We start from the raw sequence: 18,178 nt of genomic DNA, 5'->3' as shown, positions 1-18,178 counted from the left end.
CTTGAGATGTTTTATTTTGTTTTTTTCGTTGTTGCACCAGATTCTCCTCCGATGTTGCAGTAGATTTTTTGTTGCAACATGTGTTTTTTTCGATGTTGCATTAGTAGTGATTGAGATGTTGTAATAGTTTTTTCTCATTGTTGCAGCAGATTCTCTCTCGATGTTGCAGTAGATTTTTTTGTTGCAACATATGTTTTTTTGAATGTTGCATTAGTAGTGCTTGAGATGTTGTAATAGGTTTTTATCAATGTTTTAGTATATTTTCCTCGATGTTGCAGTAGACTTTTTTTTGATGTTGAAGTTTATTTTTTTGTTTGTTGCATTAGATGGTTTCCATTGTTTCAATAGCTTTTTCCGTTTGTTTTAGCAATGTTTTCTCTTTTTGTTGCATTTTTAGATGTCCTTTGATGTTTGCAATAGTTGTAGCTAGAGGACAGACTATGGTGGTGAGCTGGTGGTTGGGTCAGAGGTGCTGGGTTGGCAAGGTTGTGGGCGGACAGATCTGTGCACGTGGGGGTCGCCTCTCTTCTCTGTGCGGGCGCGGGGCAGGAGTCGTTTTCGGTGGGAACGAGTTGGCGGCAGACGGATATGCTAGGGTGCGGCGAGGTGGGGGGCGGGCAGATCCCGTGCTCGTGGGGGTGGGGATGGGCTCCTTGTGCGGGGGAACGGACGAAAGGCGGTCCTTTGCATGGGGCGAGTTAGTTGGGAGGCTGACGGTTTTTTTCTCCGTGTGGTGTGGGTAGGGAGCTCGGCGTCCGGACGCGCTGCTGGCGCCGGACGTCCGGGCGCTAGCAGAACCGCAAAAATTCCTGTTCTCAAGTTCAACGATCAAAGACAAACTTGGACGGTAGTTCAACAGCAAAATAGACCCTTCTTTTTTTTAAGGGCGGGAGCAAGGTAGCCAAATACATGAAATGGGTTTAATCATGGTGCAAACCCCTCAGGGCATTGACATTGCCGGCCTAGAGAAGACGAAGAAAGGAGGGAGGCTCCTAGCTAGCGACGAATAAACCGTCAAACGATTTTCACGGGCCTCAATGTTTGAGAAGACAACAGGTGAGACCATATGAGACAAAAAAAATTCTTTGGTTTCTTTCACATCCACCTCACTAGCTACGTCGCCCGCCTCGTTAAGGGTGGCCTCAGTGCAGGCAACAAACGGCCCAATAAATGGAACCAATACGAGGATAGCCTAATAACAACTCTAAAAGTTGATAGGATGGAAGCGGCGTTAATGAGATTCATTTGGGCAAGTTTATGCTGGGGCAGCAGCGTCAAATGGTATCTAGAACATCGATGAGGTGAAGCACACGTATCGGCACAGGCGAAAGAACAAGGAGCTACGATGACGTCAAATGACCAAGCCACATTGTTCACGAGTCAGAACCTTGAGGCTCGGTTACATGGAGCTAGTTAGTAGGCAGGAGGAAACCAGCATCCAGTTACAAAATGCTCGAGCTGCTGCTCCCTGTACCTTTTGCCTAATCCCACTTCCCATATCGAATCCAAAAATCTGTGAAGAAACCCCTCTATGGCTGTTACAACCTACCCCTGTCCATGAACTTCTTGACCTCATCATACAAAACGAGTATGGTGGCTGCACCAGTGCTCCTAAACATGTTAGACAGTGCACCGCGGTAGAATGACCTGATCCCCTCCAGCCTGTATATCTTCCTCCAGCAGTCGAGTGTGCTGCTGTACATCTGCACCTCCATCCCCGACTGCATCATCATCCTTCGCCGCACCGTGTCCAGTGGGTACGAGATGAGCCCTGCCATGGAAGTCACGGCCTGCGCTGCAACCCAGCGCTGCCACAGGGGGGACTCCAGAGGCACCAGGACATCTTTGGCAGTGTCGAAGCCGCCAAAGTACAGGCCCCGGTGAACGACCATCCCATGGAGTGATGCTGGTAATCCCCTGTAGATGCCTCTGATACCGTTTTTCTTGTACACGGTTTGGATGAAGTGGCGAATGCCTCTGAACTGGCGGGTGTCTGTACATCCAATATCAGCTGCAAGACGAGTGTGAGCAATGTCGAGTGGATATATGAGGACCAGGGTAGTACATCCGGCAGCAGCTCCAGCAAGGAAGTTGCTAAGAGCAATAGAAGTGAACTTATTGTCGGATGAGGTTCCAGCATCTTTCAGTATGCTCCTGTACAGATCCTGCAAGAACAATGGTTGCTCTTACAACATCACGAACATACTCATCAAACTTTCTAATTGACTCATGTACTCTTAATAAATTAAGAAAATTGAACATAGGTACTCATGTACAAGGAACATGTAACATGCTAGATGCAAGAGGTTGATGCCAACATTATCTTAAAAACATGATAGTGTTTATGAAAGGATATGTAAGTTCAAGCTGAACTGCAAGTCATTGACTGGATATGGTGTATCATTTGGTGTCTAAACAATAAACATCAATTAACTTCTAACTGAAAGGTTTTTTCAAACTTTGTGACGATAAACAATATCAGCTACATTTATGTATCACTACTGGTTATATAGTCTTGGTAAAGCAAAGATAGTATGTCTACTATGAATGTCACAGTCAGTAATAATCATAAAATTACTCAAGAGTCCACACCACAACATGGCATACCTTCCAAAACCCACTAGACCATTGCAATAAAATATCAACACACGGCATTGTGAATCTATGCCATCCATTACTTCCAGAACCCATGGAAACAATGCCAAGTCCAATAGATGCTGCGGAAACTATTATGTATACAAGCACTATCTTTCTGCATTGGCTTTTGTCGTCTTGTGCCAAAGCTGTTTGACAGTTCTAAACTTTAACAGCCAAGCTTTCATAATAAACAATTACATAAAATAAAATTTAGTTTAAGGATCCATATGTCACTAGATTATGGTGAATTAGCACCCAATGAACCGACAAGTAAACCCCAAGATTCTTTTACATGTGAAACAATTTTGACGGAATCATGAAACCAAATACTCATTGCAGGTCAGCCCAACAAGAAATGACAACATAACAGTATTAGCATAACAAGCATAACACCATCCCAGCTAGGGGCCAATCGTCAAAGTTCTGGTCATGAATAATCCTTAACTCCCGGATCCTTGACAGAAAAGAAATAAAGGTGACTCCAAAGTCCAAAATGGATATAAAGCGCAAGCATATATGCCCAAAAGACACCGATGCTATTCTGATGGTACTTGCTAGTATGTGGTGCTCTCTATGATGAGACACATGATCCCTTTATTCTCTCATTATTTTTTGCCGTTTGTGTTGGCAAATATTTACCTGTTGAAAGCGAAATCGCACCAAATCTCATCTGTTGGCAACAAAGATCGACATACAGAACCAAATGTAGGGACCTAATATTCTTTCATTCACACCACACGCTGCAACCTGCAAGCATAAACACGGATGCCCCCCGCACAGTCATAAACCAAGCAACCAACAACCTTGCGATACCCTTCCTGACAGGCCGACATCATAAACCACACCAAGCGCATGGATGAAACAAGGAGTTGAACCACGAACCTAATAATATTTGCATCTGATGCAATGCCCTCTATACCACCTCAAGGAAATGACAGGTGTAATAATGAAGTAATAACTTGTAATGCACGAACGATAAAAGGACGGCAAGGGGGGTGTTTGCGGGTCGGGGGAAGGGAAGGAACCTTGAGCGAGAAGTTGAGGGCGACGGAGGGGTAGTACCGGATGACGGCGGTGCCGTTGCCGCGCCAGAGCGAGAGCACCCCTTCGTCCCGGACGGTGCGCGCGACGCAGTCGGCGAAGCCCCGGAACCTGCGCGCCCTGCCCAGCAGCGCGGCGTTGCCGTCCTGCGTCTGCAGCAGCAGCTTGACGCGCTCGATCGGCGCCACCACGGTGTGCACGGCGCCCCCCATCAGCGCCCCGGCCACCAGATCCCGCTCGAACTCCCACACCCGCCCCGCCGCCGCCGCCTCGCCGCGCCCATCCCGCCGCCGCCGCTGCCCGATGGACTCCTCCACTCCCGCCCGCGCCGCCGCCTCCTCGCTCATTCGCATGCCCCCTCCCCTTCCTCCCCTCCCCCTCTCTCTGGTGCTTGGACTCACCAGCCTCTCGCCCTCCTCGCCACCCCCCCTGCGCTGCGGGCTGTGGCCTGTTCGGGCGCGGCGCCTACCGCCTAGAGGAGGAGCCCCCCTGAACAAGAGACTACTACCAGTCTACCACTACCAGACGGCGCCTTTTTGTTTCGGCTCGGGTCGTTCCGGGTCAGGCTCCACCAATTGGACTCGTCGGGTCGGTTGGGCGAGCGCATCGGGATGGCCTTCGCCTTGCCCTTGCGTGTCCCCCGGCCATGCCTCCATGATGCGATTGCGATCCTATCCTCCTCTTCCATGGGAATGGAACTGCCATGCGGGGCCCACCTGCCATTGTCACCGTGCAGAAAGCGACCGATGGTCTCTTCGCTTGGACACAATGCAATGATAAGGTGCCTGGAACTGACTTTTTTGAATTCTAGAGTCACGCTGATTTGGACGGCAAATGTTCTAGCAACTCGAGGTTCTGGTTCTGGATAAACACATCCAGATAGTACAAACCATATCCACACTCTTGGATTGGAACAGGGGATTTTTTTCTCTCTTCGCAAAGGCCAAAGGGGTCAAGTGGGTGTGCTCTACAGTTTCGGACGCAAGCGCGACGTGCCCTGGTGGAGATGGGACCTGAGGAAGCCCAGCACCAGCGAGACCAGCTCCTCCTCGTGCCCGGTGTAACGGTGGTTGGCCTCCGCGATGATGCGCAGCTCGTGGTTGCGGATGTTCGCCGCGAACTGCAGTGCGTCCTCCGCCGGGACGATCTCGTCTTTGGCGCCGTGGATCGTGAGAACCCTACACACCAGGAGAATTTTTCTTCTTACTATTACTATTCCATCAACGGAAGGTGTTTGTACATACAGCCGTGTCCATGCGTGTGTAAGAGATGTCTCACCTGCAGTCTTTGCTTATGGCACGGCTGGAGAAAAGGGTATCAGTGCTCAGCCGGTCTTCCAGACTCGCTCTCGCCACCCGGTACTCCAGCTCCCCTGCACAACCACCAAAACAGTAGCGACGAATGATCCTCTTCATAATCGTTCCACTACATTGGCATGTGTCCTGGCTTGGAAAGAGTGAGCAGGAACACCGACCCTATAGTTAACTTTGGATACTTCCAAGATTGACGCTAGATCAGATGCATTTGTCTCACCCTGTGCTAATTGATTAGAAAGCTAAGCGATGGTCCATTGAATCGGACTAATAAGATTAACATAGAAAGAATGCCATATCAATCAGTAAAGAAAGGCTTAGACCTTTTCTATTCTTCACATCGATGTATCCATCTTTGTTTATTCTCATCATGAAATTCTTCCCAAGGCGCCCCTCGATACCTCGCTCTAATGCAAAGCGGCCAGAAATGTTCACAATGATAGGGACATCATGGTACTTGGAAGCATATAGAAGCACAGCATTTCCTCCTGAAGAAAAGGAATACAAGTAGTAAGACCATATATACTATATATGGTGTGTTACCTGAATGAAAAGCATGGGTGGCACACAAAGATGAAAACACATCATCACAAAAGGAACGATCATGCAAACTTGGCCAAGTATATTGAGCGATAGGAGTAAATGACAAGTCACATAATTCTCCTGCAATGTCCAGCATTTTCTGTACAAGTTTTTCTCGAATAACTCCTTTTATGGGACTTGGTGGATAACTTGCCTCTTTGGCAAAATGTGCCTGATAATTTGGCACCTAACTAAAATCAGGGTCATACAGTAGTAAGTCGGCTTATAATGCTTACTCTTTTGGTTCCGTCAAGTTTATGCCATGTAAACGGTTGGGAAACCTTGGGCTCCACTCTGCTGCAAATTTTTTATTTGGCTGGCAATCAAGAATAGATGTTGGACATGTGATCGACTGGCTAAATGAGGGCTGCCGTATCCCACTACCTGTACCCTGTGTGATCAAGAAGAGGAGACAATCCAGCATATCCTGGTATCTTGTGTCTTCACAAGATCAGTTTGGTAGCTCATCCTCCAAAAATGGGGTCTGGTACCTCTTGACCCTCAGCCTGATGCAAGGCCCTTCTCTATTGGTGGAATAGTGCTGTCAGAAGTGTGCCCAAGGATTTTAGGCCTCACCTCCCTCATCATTCTGGTGGTTTGGGAGATATGGAAACACTGCAATGCTATGGATGTGTTACAGTCGGTGGCGAATGAGAGTATCTTGTGGTGCTTCAGCTCTCCACGAGCTACTCATCAGGTGGCTTATCTTTGACAATTAGGTCAGGGTGTGTGTGGTGGAGGTCAGGTTTTCTAGTATAAGTGACACGCCTGCAACTATACATCTATGGAACTGACCCTCTAGCCTTTCCTTGTATTTTTTCCTTGTTATACAGAAATGATATGCAGTTCTCCTGCCTTGTTGGACAAAAAAAATAGAGGCTGCTGTGTGCTGTCCACTACCATGGTCACCTGACATATGATTTACACACAAAAAAGAAAAGAAAAGAAAAGAAAAAAGCAAGGAATGAGATCAGAAGCTATATGCATGTCAGGTACAAAACACTAAACTACTTAAGTGATTACTTTCAGTTACAGTGAATGTTCCTCAACTTGTCTTTCCACTAAGCAACAAACTCAGAAAACAGTAGTTCAAGTTTGCATCCCAACCGACTTACCAATTTTGCATGTTAATGCAATTTTCTATGCAAGTATGCATGAACATATACTGTGCATGATAGGCATCAACACAAAAGGAGAACTTAATACATATAAACAGTAGCTTTCCTACCTTTACTATGCCCAATAAGAGCAACTATGTCGTATTTCTGTTCTGAAAAATGTAATACTACAGAGCGCAGATCAGCTGCCTCTTTTCTGTAGCTTCCATACTGGAATTCACCATCACTTCCCCTTTAAAGGAGAAAGAGGACACATAAGTATAAACAAGAATACAAATTCAACGTGATTCTCAGAACAGAAATTGTTCAAAGAATTATACATTAAATTGGAGAATGATGGCTGCATGCTGTAGCTACTTGCTGACATGTTATAAACGGCATGGCAACACTTTAATTCAACACTAACATTAGAAATCTCCCACGACATTGATACCATGCTCTCATATATGCCATGATCACCACAAGGTGTTACAATGGCTTACCCATTTCCAGAAAAATCAAACCGAAAAGCACTAATTCCTTCCTTTGTGATGGCATCAGCAAGGTCAACCAAGATGCTGTCATCCTGTAGGTTTTGTTCAAAAGTGCCAGATTACTAATAGTGACAGTAATAGTATAGAACTGAAGTAGAAACATATTAACTTTTTATCCATAATCCTTTCTGCTCTACTTTGTGAATTCTGTGTGATTTTTTTCTCCAGCTTACCCAACTTGCTTGGGGTTAAAAAGGCTTTGTCCTTGTTATTGTTGTGATACATTGAGAATGTACATATCTACATTGAGAATATACATATACTTTGTAGTGACAGGTAGAATTGTGTTCCTATTGCTCATTTCTTTATAATAGGACTAGCACGACCTCAATTGAATCTGTATCAGAAGTGGAATAACTTTGTACAAGCAAAAGTTTACAAAAAAGAAAGAAAGAAAGAAAGAGAAGGATGGAAAGAAAGAAGGAAGGAAGTTGAAGCATCTTGAAAGTGTTACATCTCTGTTACATCTCAAAGGAAAGAGTAGAAATAAAGCAATACCATATGTTCCATCCCTACCTAAAAGAATAATTTTAGCAGAACAAATGGAAACATACAAGAATCTTCAGATCTTTGATGTTTAAATAGCTGGATTTATACTCCTACTTATCACTGCACTCAACATCCTCATAAAGTACATGCACAGGGAATTAATACCAAAGCGAATCAGATACTCAATTAAACTATTTTATTCCTAGAGCATATTATATGACAGATGGTACGGACTTGCCTTTGTGGCTCGGAATCCATGACAAAGGATCACAAGTTTCTTTGAACTTGTTTGATGTAATAAACCAACAAGCTTCTCCCCGTGCTCGTTTGGAATTAGAATTCTTTGTTCACAGATAACTGTAAGCCACATGTTCAAATCGTCATACAAGTACAAATCAGAGTAGGAAACAACATTGTGAAACAAACGTGTAATCAGGTATAAATCAAGGTTTTGAATATGGACAGACTTTAGACAGCTCAATACTCATAACCTTCACATAATGAACCGAGTCAGTACAAAGCACATATATAGGGCTTAGAATTAGCTAGTTTAACCCAGTGTGGACTCGCAATCTGACCAATTGCAAAGTGGAACAGTAGTGAAATGGCCATAACATGCTTTGTGACGCTCGAAAACCCGATCAAATCTCACGAATTATGTAACTATAAAATTCTGAAGTCCACCATGTACTATGGGAGTTGAACATGCAGATGCTATTACTCTATAACATGCCATGAACCACATAACCACGGCCGAAAGAAACAGATCGGTGAGGAATTCAGTCACCAGAGGAACCTCGCTCGAGCTCGCACGGGCTGCGGGGGACCTCCTACCTGGGGACTGCGGGCGTTTCTCCAGCGGCATGTGGAGAGGACGGCAGTTGAGGGAGGAGCTCTCGAACCCCGACCAGCTTGCCGTGCCTCAAAGCTCTGGCAGCCACGAGATACGCGTCTCGCCGGAGGGCCGCTCGCGGTCGCGGAGGAGGGAGGAATAGCGTTGCGAGCAGAGGCCACTCCTTCAATTGCCAGGTGGGGAACGGAAGGAAGAAGAAGAGAACGAAGAAGCCGCTCTGGACGGTCCAGATCTGCCGGCACACACGATCGAACGGTGGTCCCGCCCCACATTAGGCAGCGAGGGTTTTGCAGCCGCAGGGCGCTCCCACGCAGGCGGGCAGACGCAGATCACTCCGCTTCCTCTTCCTTCCTCCGCCGCCGGCGCCGACCAAGGCAGCGCAACGCTCGTTCCCTTCCTCCAAAGGGGAGATGGCGCTCTACCGTCGTGTCCTGATCCTCCGTCGCCTCTCCCACCTCCACCCCTCGCCCGCCCCCGCCATCTGCTCCTCACCGCCACCACCCACCCTTGCGGGGCTCTTCACCCCTATGGGGCGCCGCCACATGGCCTTCTCGTCCGCCGAGGAGGCCGCCGCCGAGCGCCGCCGCCGCAAGCGCCGCCTCCGCATAGAGCCTCCAATGAACGCCCTCCGCCGCGGCCCGCCTCCCCCGCGGGACCCCAACGCGCCCCGCCTCCCAGACACCACCTCCGCGCTCACCGGCCCGCGTCTCAGCCTCCACAACCGCGTCCAGTCCCTCATCCGCTCGGGTGATCTAGACGGCGCCTCAGTCGCCGCCCGCGCCGCCGTCTCCTCGCGCGTCCGGCCCACCGTCTTCACCTGCAACGCCGTGGCCGCGGCCATGGTCCGCGCCGCCCGCCACGATGACGCCGTCGCGCTCTTCGATTTCTTCTTCCGCCGCTCCAACATCGTCCCCAACATCGTCTCCTACAACACCCTCATCCTCGCACACTGCGAGGCCGACCGCGTCGACACCGCGGTGCAGGTCTACCACGACATGCTCGCGTCTGCGCCCTTTTCCCCCTCTGCAGTCACCTTTCGCCACCTCACCAAGGGTCTCGTCGCTGTTGGTCGCATCCATGACGCCCTCGACCTCCTCCGCGAGATGCTCGACCGCGGCGCTGGCGCGGACTCCCTCGTCTACAACAACCTCATCGCTGGCTACATCGACCTCGACGACTGGGGCAGGGCCTTCGAGCTCTTTAACGAGCTCGCAGAGAGGTGCCTTGTCTACGACGGTGTTGTCCACACCACCTTCATGGAGGGCTACTGGAGGCAGGGCAAGGACAAGGAGGCCATGGACAACTACCAGTCCCTTCTTGATCGGGGCTTCAAGATGACGCCGGCCACCTGCAACGTCCTGCTCGAGACACTCTTCAAGCACGGCAAGCACAAGGAGGCCAACGACCTATGGGAGACCATGATTGACAACCACACCCCGCCAAGCTTCATTGGCATCAACGCTGAGTCCTACAATGTCATGGTTAACCAGTGCTTCAGGGAGGGCAAGTTCAAGGAGGCGATTGAGGTCTTCCACCGCCAGCCCAGGAAGAATGTCCAAATGGACGTCGGCTGCTTCAACAACATCATTGGCAAACTCTGTGAAAATGGCATGCTAGGTGAGGCAGAAAAGCTCTTTGAGGAGATGGAGAAGAAGTCAGTCCTTCCAGATGTGCACACCTACACTTACCTTGTTGACTCATGCTTCAAGGAAGGTCGTGTGGAAGATACAATGGGATATTTCTACAAAATGGCAGATGGGAAGCAGCATGGGCCAAAGTTCAATATTGGTTTCTTCAACCGCATGTTTGAAGGGCTTACAGAAGCTGGCCGGATTGATGATGCCTTGAAGGTGTACGGGAGGATGCCTGACAAGGAGATCAAACCAAACATGACCACTTTTGAAATCCTTGTCAAAGCCTTATGCAAAGAAGAAGGGGACTTGGATCAAGCAAGGGGCCTAGTGATGGACATGGCGAGAGGTAGTATTGTGCCTCCTCCAGAGTTCCGTGAGTCTGTTGTTAACTTTTTCAAGAAGGCTGGTCGACAGGAAGAAATTGAGAAAGCTTTTGAAGAAAAACCTATGCTAACAACTCAGCCTAGGACAGAGTATCTGTCGAGGACTGAATATCACTCTCGCAATGCAGTTGGTGCTGCTCAAGTAAAACAACCTGGCTTTAGCTCAGCTCCAGCAGCGGAACCTGAATTTGTTTACTCTCAGCCACAACAGTCAACACTTAGTAACACTCCAAATCAGCAGCCTGAGTTTGGCTCATCTCGTTCATGGAATTCAGGTTTTGGTGCTCCTCAAGCGCAGCCTGGATATGGTGCACCTCAGCCTGTACAGGCTGTAGCTGGTTCATCTCAGCGACCCCGGACACAGTTTGGTGCTTCTCAGGGTGAACCAGGATATAGCAACATAGGAAATCAGCATGGTCAGTTTGGTTCTCCCCAGAGAGAACCAAAATATAGCAACCATCCACCACAAGTTGGGTATGGTGCCCAATTGCCTCAGTCAGGATATCGCTTTGAGCTCCAACAAGAACAGGTTGGAATTGGAAATCGAGTAGCACAATCTGCATATGTGGCTTCAAGCCAACCCTCATATGACACCCGCTGGAGCTCAAGTGGTTATGGATCAACCCAAGGGCAACTGGGATATGGTGGTCCTCAAGCGCAGTCACATGAATCTCAGTTACCACATCACCAGGGAAATTTTGGTATGCCACATATCCAAAATAACAATGGCTTCTATAGACACAACCATGGATACATGCCATCTAATGGTCTGCAGGGATTTGATGCTCCCCATGGTGATTCTGGAACTGCTATGTCTAAAGACTATCAAGAGACTACCACTTCTGAAGACCGGCAACAAGTAACATTTCTGAAAGCATGAGGGCTACAAACATATTTGGTTCCAAATCAAAAGTTTTTTGAGTCATATAATGAATTAGTTCTTTAGATATTAAGATTTTATTGAATAGATGTGAACCAAAATTTGCTATTGTTTTCCTCAAGAAGAAGAAGAAGAATTCACTATTGTTCCTATAGGTCTCACTGCTGTTCCTTTTAACTGAAATGTTCCGCTCTTTCTCAGACATGATGTGGGTGCATCAGGAATTGTTTTATCAGTTATCATATATACATGTGGTTCAAAAATTGAAATTTGTTTGTTTTTAGTTCAGCATAAGATAAAAATGGAAAACTCAATGGATTTTGAGTTCAGCATGTAGATTTGTGGATGTAGGAATTACTTCATTTAGAATCTCTGGAAAATTCTCAAAAGAACTTTATATGTGCATATCTTGTTTATTTCTATATTTTGACTTCTCATTACAATTATCAAGCAGGACTGAGAAGATAAATTAATGTACTGAGACTCCTCTTCATCCACTTCTGACATTGAAAAAGCAAGTTACAGGCTTGTGAAATTACAAAAGGTTGCTTCTCTGTTTGACATCATTGATAATATCAATGATCCTATGAAAGGTTTCTGTTTCGGAACATCCACTTTATATGGAACAGATAGGCCAGGTATCAACAAATACATAATTATGTGTGTATTTTCGTTATTGTTACTGAACTTATCATTTAAGTTTATATTTCATGCATCTGTCATGGGGTTTATTTTGTCAGATGTTTGGTGCTTACCACAAAATGACATGCCATCTGGTGCTTACCCCACTGATGAACCAAACTAAGGTTCATCACATTATGGAATAACATGATTGCAGCTTTGCATATATAGTTTGCCATGAGTGTGAAATTTTGAAGTAATCCAAATTTGTTCACATAATAGTTGTAAGGATCATGCTATCACTTTCTGAATCTCATGGCTAGGCTGGCCCCACTTGTTATTTGGATCGGGACAAGCTAGTGGAGCACTGGAGCCCTTTCTGTGCCAGGCAACAAATAACTGAAACTGGAAATCCTAGTAAAAATTTAGATCTTTATGGATTTCCTTATGTTTTTTTTTGGTTGAGCTACAGATGAATTGAACAACTAACTGAACTGTATATTATCTTTCAGAATTGTTAATCAAGATGTTTCTGTGTCTGGTTTCTACTTGGATGCAATATCTAATTTATGTTCTTGAGAAACATGCTGCTTTAAAACTCAATATCCTTGCATCATCATATAACAGAAAGCATTTCTGCAGAACCTGCATTTTATGAAGGTCATTTCCATATTGGATTATGAGATGAGATAAAAGGATACATTCATACCATTTCGTGGTTGCAACAAGGGTGTTACATTTGTGAACAGCTAAAACATCGGAAGATTTTGGCTGGTACAAACCTGAGAGTTCTGTTCTGCAAATTGTTTAAGAATTCCAGATATTATTTTCAATCCATAATATATGTATTTGCTCATTAGAGCTTTAAATTGAATTGTTCTTTTTAATCCAGGCACACGGATCCCAATGTGCCCTTTATGTTCCAGTGCCTATCATCAGACCTGGGAACGACATCATTGTATGTAGTTTACCTATCATTACGATGTGCTATCTGGTTACGATACTTTTCGGTTTTTGCTGTACATTTTGTCAAAAACGTGGAGAAATAGCATTGAAGAGAAAGGTTTTCTTTAACAAAAATCTAGCGTAACTTGATCTGGTATTTTCTTGTTCCAATCCATCCAGTCAAAATAAAAGGAGAAAAAGAAATGCTCAGCAAAATTCAGGAACCTATGTTAATGCCTTAGCTGGTTTATTTTCAGAAGATCACTAATCTTTAGGTGTTATAAGGAACTAACATACACAACATTATGTTTGTTTTCTACTTTTCTTCAGGTAAGGTAATCGTTAACTGCATGCTCCAAATCCTGGGCTCATTATCGATTTGGTTACGGATCCAGATTTAACGTGCTGTCCAAAACAGTAAAAAGGGTTGCACGTGGTGTACATACTACATAGTACTCTTGCTTCTGAACTGCTATCGGAAGGTGTAAGCGCCCCCTTCATTCTGCTGTTTCCAAATCACACCATTGTTAATGATTGCCCTGTGTATTTGCAATCACAACACATGAGACACCGTGCCGAGCTTTGTTTTTCTTTTTTGGAAACGGCTAATGCACGGCCGGCCGTGCATTAAGCTTCCGGTACGCACATTCCGTTTACGGAAGGTTTTATAAAACCATCAGTAACTATTCCTATTTGCTTTTGCACTTATTTTTCTCCTGTTGTCGCTTTCTACTTCTTCCAACTAGCTCGCTACTCCTAGATTTTCTAGGCATTATTTAGCTCATATCCCAAATATTACAAATTTGATACATTCACCAAAATAAGCCGAAATCAAATATAAACTATTCATCACACATGACATTTTGGGCATCTTGAGATATTTCGTATAACAATTCATTACATATGTCATTTTGGGCACCTTGAGATTTTTTGTATAGCAACTCAGGCTTCTTATAGAATACGTAGACGAAAAGGTAGATATTATGTACTACTATGATAGAAATACATCTTGTTTGCACTAAATCTCCTTGTGTTGGTAATATATATACTGATCCACCATGCATCCCGCTTGCACACATGGCTCTCTTTGTTCATTTTATCCCATGTTGATGCTTGAGAGACCATCACACCTGCAAGTAAAAAATGTTAAAAAAATTTAGGCTTGCAGCAACTAGATGTCATATAGCATATATAAGTACTGAAACCTTGTCTATGCAAATGCATAAACATGAGGCACACCATAGCATGTTACTGAACAAAAATTGCATAACCTTGTGGTTTTTTTGCCTAATCCAGTACACTATTATTGTCTAATAAATTTGACTAACTGCCTTGCATGCCATGATATAGCAGCACACATTTATACTAACTGCCTTGCATGCAAGGAATCATCATATATGTGTCAAAAATATAGATTTGGATGAGCTACCTCCAGATTTTCAACAGAAGGCTACATTGCCTATTTAGGAGCACATTGTTTCCTAACAAATGACTTAATTTGCCTACATGCCATGATATAGCAGCACACATTTATACTAACTGTCTTGCATGAAAGGAATCATCATATAAGTGTCAAAAATATAGATCTGAATGAGCTACCTCCACATTAGCAACAAAAGGCTAAAATGCCTATTTATGTGCACATTGTTGTCTAACTAATGACTTAAATTGCCATAAAAATGACACTTAAATTGTCTAAGAAAATGGTTGTGCTTTTCTTTTGCGCGTGTGCCATCATACCTCGTTGCTGCCATTTGGACACCGGCACACACACTCTACAAAATCCCTGCCCTCTAGACATTGTATGAAGAACTATCCTTGTAAATGCATGCAAAAAAGAGTTGTTTTCATTACATTTGTATATAGCAAGAAGCAAAAAAAACATCACAGGTAAAATGCCTACAATCTGAGAGTAGAACAAAGGGCAACTAGCTCAATAATATAAGTCATCCAGTATTTTCATGTGTGCTTAGAAATAAGGAACTCACATGAAGAAAATTTGGTAGTTAGCCTACTCGGTGGCTATTATTTGGCTGTAGCTGCACCTTATTGCAGTTATACCTACAATATAGTCTAGTTCACTTTTGCGGCCAAAATAGCAGCAGCCGGCTGCAAGAAGTTGCATTTTCTTAGGCAATTTAAGTGTCATTCATTAGACAACAATGTCTTCTTAAATAAGCAGTTTTTGTATTCTGAAAAAGCAAGTATAGTATTTGTGTTCATTAGCAACCCACAACCCCACTCCCACCCCCGGACCCCGGTGTAAAAATAAGCAGAGACATATGACTGTATGAACCATCACCTAGCATTGCTATAGAAGTAACATGTAGTACATCTTTGGCATGCAGATCTCCTATGAATGTAGAAGTGTTAAACCTAAATCACAAGAATACAAGAGAAAAAGAGAAGTAGGGATCAGTTCAGAGCAGATCCCAGATGTGTATAGAAAGATTCAACAACATGTCAAAAGGTAAGATGATAAGACTGGTAACCATAAAGTGAAACAGATGGTAAAGAGATATATGCATCTTTGATCTTTCCACCTATAGTTCTTTCAAAAGTGATAATTGTTAACACTAAAAACCAAGTAAAAAAAGTAGTGTGAACTTAGAGAAAGTTACCATGAACAAAAATCTGGGTGTTATCATGTCTACCAAAAACGTTAATTGAAACTGTAGTATCTATCAATTTGTTTCACTCGACTTTAGTTGGTAAATGTTTTCCAAACTCCAACTTAATTTCACTATCTTACCAATTTATTCTATTGGTGTTCTCAATTGGTAACTATTTTCCAAATCCTACTTAATTAAGCAAGCTTGCATTCGCATCTCAGTAGTTCACTTAGCAAAAAGAAAAATATAATAGAATTAAATCATTCTACAAACACTCACATCGTTGCAGCCTTTATAAAGATGCTTCCCCTAGAACCACCTCCACCCTTCTCATTGCTATCCCCACCTGTGCATTCATGACCAGGTCGTCATCATAAATGGTAGCAAAAAAAGCTGATATGTTGTGTATCTAAATGATATATCGTTGCCTATCCAATGTTATGTTATTGCCTGTATGAGCCCTTATTGTTGCCCCGCCGTATAAATTAAACCTAGAGGAGAATTAACAATGGCATAGCAGGTAGCTAGCTATTGCCACTTCCAACTTGCCTATGTGCTATGCTTGCGGTGATGAGGAGGAGAATCGCATCAGCAGATGAATTAATGGATGAATGAATGAATAAACAAGCCTGGTTGGTGCAGAGTACAGCAGCCGGTGGAGCAATTGGACAAAGATTGCATGTGGTTGCCAGAAGACAGATCATGCATCATTGGAAATGCAAGCCAAGGTTAGTACTATAAAATGTGATAATCACAATCGGGTACCAAAAAGGTTCAGAGTGATGGCTGCCGTACTTCAGAATTTTGCATCAGAGATGTAGACAGAGGTAAAACTTTACAGTTCAGTTCTGTAACCTAGCCTCATTCAGTCTATATTCTGATTTGTTTTGAATCTTTTGAATGAAGATCTATAATACTAGAGTAGTGACAACGTTTAGAAAAAACCTCATTAGTTGATACAATAAGCAATTATTAAAAGGACAGGGAAATGTGAATCATCATAATTCATACGCACAAGGTAAGGGTTCAACTAGAACGGTGACTGAAACTTACCCCTACAGTGCCACCATTACTCATGACATCTAAGTAGTGCCCGTGAGCATGGCCATTATGCCAGCTCCTCTCTCCATTATCCTTGGAAGCCTTGATCTTTCTTCTTGACAACTTGGACAACTGCAAGAAAGCAAACAAACAGATACAGAGCAGGACCCAACGACAGTGACACAACAAAGCTGATATTGTTGCCTATCTAAATAATATATTGTTGTCTATCCAATGTTATGTTATTGCCAGTGTGAACTCTTATTGTTGCCTATGCAGTGCTATATTGTTGCTTAAACATATAATGGTGTCAAATGCAGAATCTTAAATACACCTTCTAACTTCTTTGTCCTCTGTTTTGAGCAGTACTCAATGATCTTAAATCAACTGCTCAACAAGCATCTGCATGCATCTACAAGGGAATGACCAAATTAAAATTCCATCATTCAGTCACACACTTAATAAGCACCAGAACATTGTGCCCTCAAATACCAACATATAGACTACAAAACTACATATACAACAACCACAAAAATCGTAAAGCAAAATTAAAACTAAAACCACTCAATCATAATCACTGAATATTAAAAAAATAGAACAGGATCTGGATCTCACATTATTACCTAACTGTCAATCTATCACCGACGAAGGATTGAGAGCGGGCAGGACCGGGCAGCCGACAGGAAAAAGGGCCAGTGGAGGGCCGAAGGGCCTGCAAGCCGGCCGGCTTGGTCCCTGATGTAGCCGCGCAGGCGGCCTGGGAAGCTCCTCGCCTGCACAGCTAGTCAGGCGGGGGAGGTGACCGACGCGACCTTGGCTGTGGCCACCGGTCGGCTAGGCTTGGCCCCAGGCGCAGCCGCGTAGGAAGGAGCTCTGGCCCCTGGTGGTGGAGGTCGGGTTGGGGAATGTATGACCTGCAACCATGGACGAGGCGTGGGGAAATCGAATAAAAACAAATCAGCATCAAAATCAATCAGCTCGCAATTACAGGCGAATCGATTAAGCGACGGCGACTTGCCTCACAACACTATAGCATCGAGCGAGGCCACCAGATCGTGGATCTAGGGCATGAGACCCTGGATCTAGGCCGCGCGTCCATGGATGCGGCGGCGCCCACGGCTGTCCAGGTGGCGGTGCAGGGAGGCGGCGACGGGGAGCAGGAAGGGTCAGCGCTGGGGGAGCGAGTCCACTGGAGCAGGTCGTGCTCATGGAAGAAAGGTGACCACGCGGGGGGGGGGGGGGGGGGGAAGAGATAGGGGCGAGTGGAAGACGAGCAGGTGGACGACGACGAGCGTAAGAAGTGTCTGTGCGGGGTGATAAGATGACGGCCGGCCAAAACAAAGTCTTTACCTTCTTTTTTTTTTTTGAAAGAGTGGATTGAAACCTGCGTTTGCGCTATCTATATTTATTGCTTGTGGTTTGGAAAGTTGGAATTACGTTTGAAGAACTCTGGAGTAGTAGTAACTCAGAAGATAGTGTCAGGCCCAACAAAGCCC

General features: G+C 44.8%; 3 protein-coding genes across 8 annotated transcripts; 1 reads left to right on the top strand and 2 right to left on the bottom strand.

Annotated features, from left to right (window-relative positions):
- Positions 1,324-4,046, bottom strand: LOC8061071 (probable ADP,ATP carrier protein At5g56450). Its single transcript, XM_002440106.2, has 2 exons — positions 3,663-4,046; positions 1,324-2,165 (listed from the first exon to the last, which is right to left on the bottom strand). Exons 1-2 carry the CDS (start codon positions 4,029-4,031, stop codon positions 1,539-1,541), a joined length of 996 nt encoding a protein of 331 aa, XP_002440151.1. The 5' UTR covers positions 4,032-4,046; the 3' UTR covers positions 1,324-1,538.
- Positions 4,461-8,739, bottom strand: LOC8068991 (mycophenolic acid acyl-glucuronide esterase, mitochondrial). The gene is made up of 7 exons (XM_002440105.2): positions 8,548-8,739; positions 7,952-8,070; positions 7,174-7,256; positions 6,802-6,923; positions 5,315-5,479; positions 4,957-5,050; positions 4,461-4,856 (listed from the first exon to the last, which is right to left on the bottom strand). The coding sequence occupies exons 1-7, from the start codon at positions 8,576-8,578 to the stop codon at positions 4,646-4,648; spliced, it is 825 nt and encodes a 274-aa protein (XP_002440150.1). The 5' UTR covers positions 8,579-8,739; the 3' UTR covers positions 4,461-4,645.
- LOC8068990 (pentatricopeptide repeat-containing protein At1g10270) lies at positions 8,875-17,593 on the top strand. Of its 6 annotated transcripts, none has more exons than XR_002447525.1 (6): positions 8,875-11,284; positions 11,359-11,442; positions 11,918-12,101; positions 12,727-12,858; positions 12,977-13,042; positions 13,360-13,721. XR_002447525.1 is itself a non-coding variant. In XM_021447440.1 (1 exon), exon 1 carries the CDS (start codon positions 8,977-8,979, stop codon positions 11,461-11,463), a length of 2,487 nt encoding a protein of 828 aa, XP_021303115.1. In that variant the 5' UTR covers positions 8,876-8,976; the 3' UTR covers positions 11,464-11,617. The 6 variants fall into 6 exon arrangements, 1 of the variants encoding a protein (XP_021303115.1); XR_002447523.1 differs by adding an exon at positions 16,284-17,593 and having other exon boundaries at positions 8,876-11,442; positions 11,915-12,101; positions 13,360-13,513; XR_002447522.1 differs by adding an exon at positions 15,378-15,426 and having other exon boundaries at positions 8,876-11,442; positions 11,915-12,101; positions 13,360-13,513.

The sequence above is a fragment of the Sorghum bicolor genome, chromosome 9 (genome assembly GCF_000003195.3).
Source record: "Sorghum bicolor cultivar BTx623 chromosome 9, Sorghum_bicolor_NCBIv3, whole genome shotgun sequence".
NCBI lineage: Eukaryota > Viridiplantae > Streptophyta > Magnoliopsida > Poales > Poaceae > Sorghum > Sorghum bicolor.
This window is presented reverse-complemented; position numbering and strand designations above follow the sequence as displayed.

Excerpts from the sequence above, each read along its gene's own strand:
- LOC8061071 (XM_002440106.2), bottom strand. The coding sequence starts at position 4,031 with ATGCGAATGAGCGAGGAGGCGGCGGCGCGGGCGGGAGTGGAGGAGTCC. Across the intron at positions 2,166-3,662 it reads CCCTCAACTTCTCGCTCAAG|GATCTGTACAGGAGCATACT; the intron begins GTTCCTTCCCTT and ends TTGTTCTTGCAG.
- LOC8068991 (XM_002440105.2), bottom strand. The coding sequence starts at position 8,578 with ATGCCGCTGGAGAAACGCCCGCAGTCCCCAG. Across the intron at positions 5,480-6,801 it reads TCTTATTGGGCATAGTAAAG|GAGGAAATGCTGTGCTTCTA; the intron begins GTAGGAAAGCTA and ends CCTTTTCTTCAG. Across the intron at positions 4,857-4,956 it reads GCCATAAGCAAAGACTGCAG|GGTTCTCACGATCCACGGCG; the intron begins GTGAGACATCTC and ends CCTGGTGTGTAG.
- LOC8068990 (XM_021447440.1), top strand. The coding sequence starts at position 8,977 with ATGGCGCTCTACCGTCGTGTCCTGATCCTCCGTCGCCTCTCCCACCTC.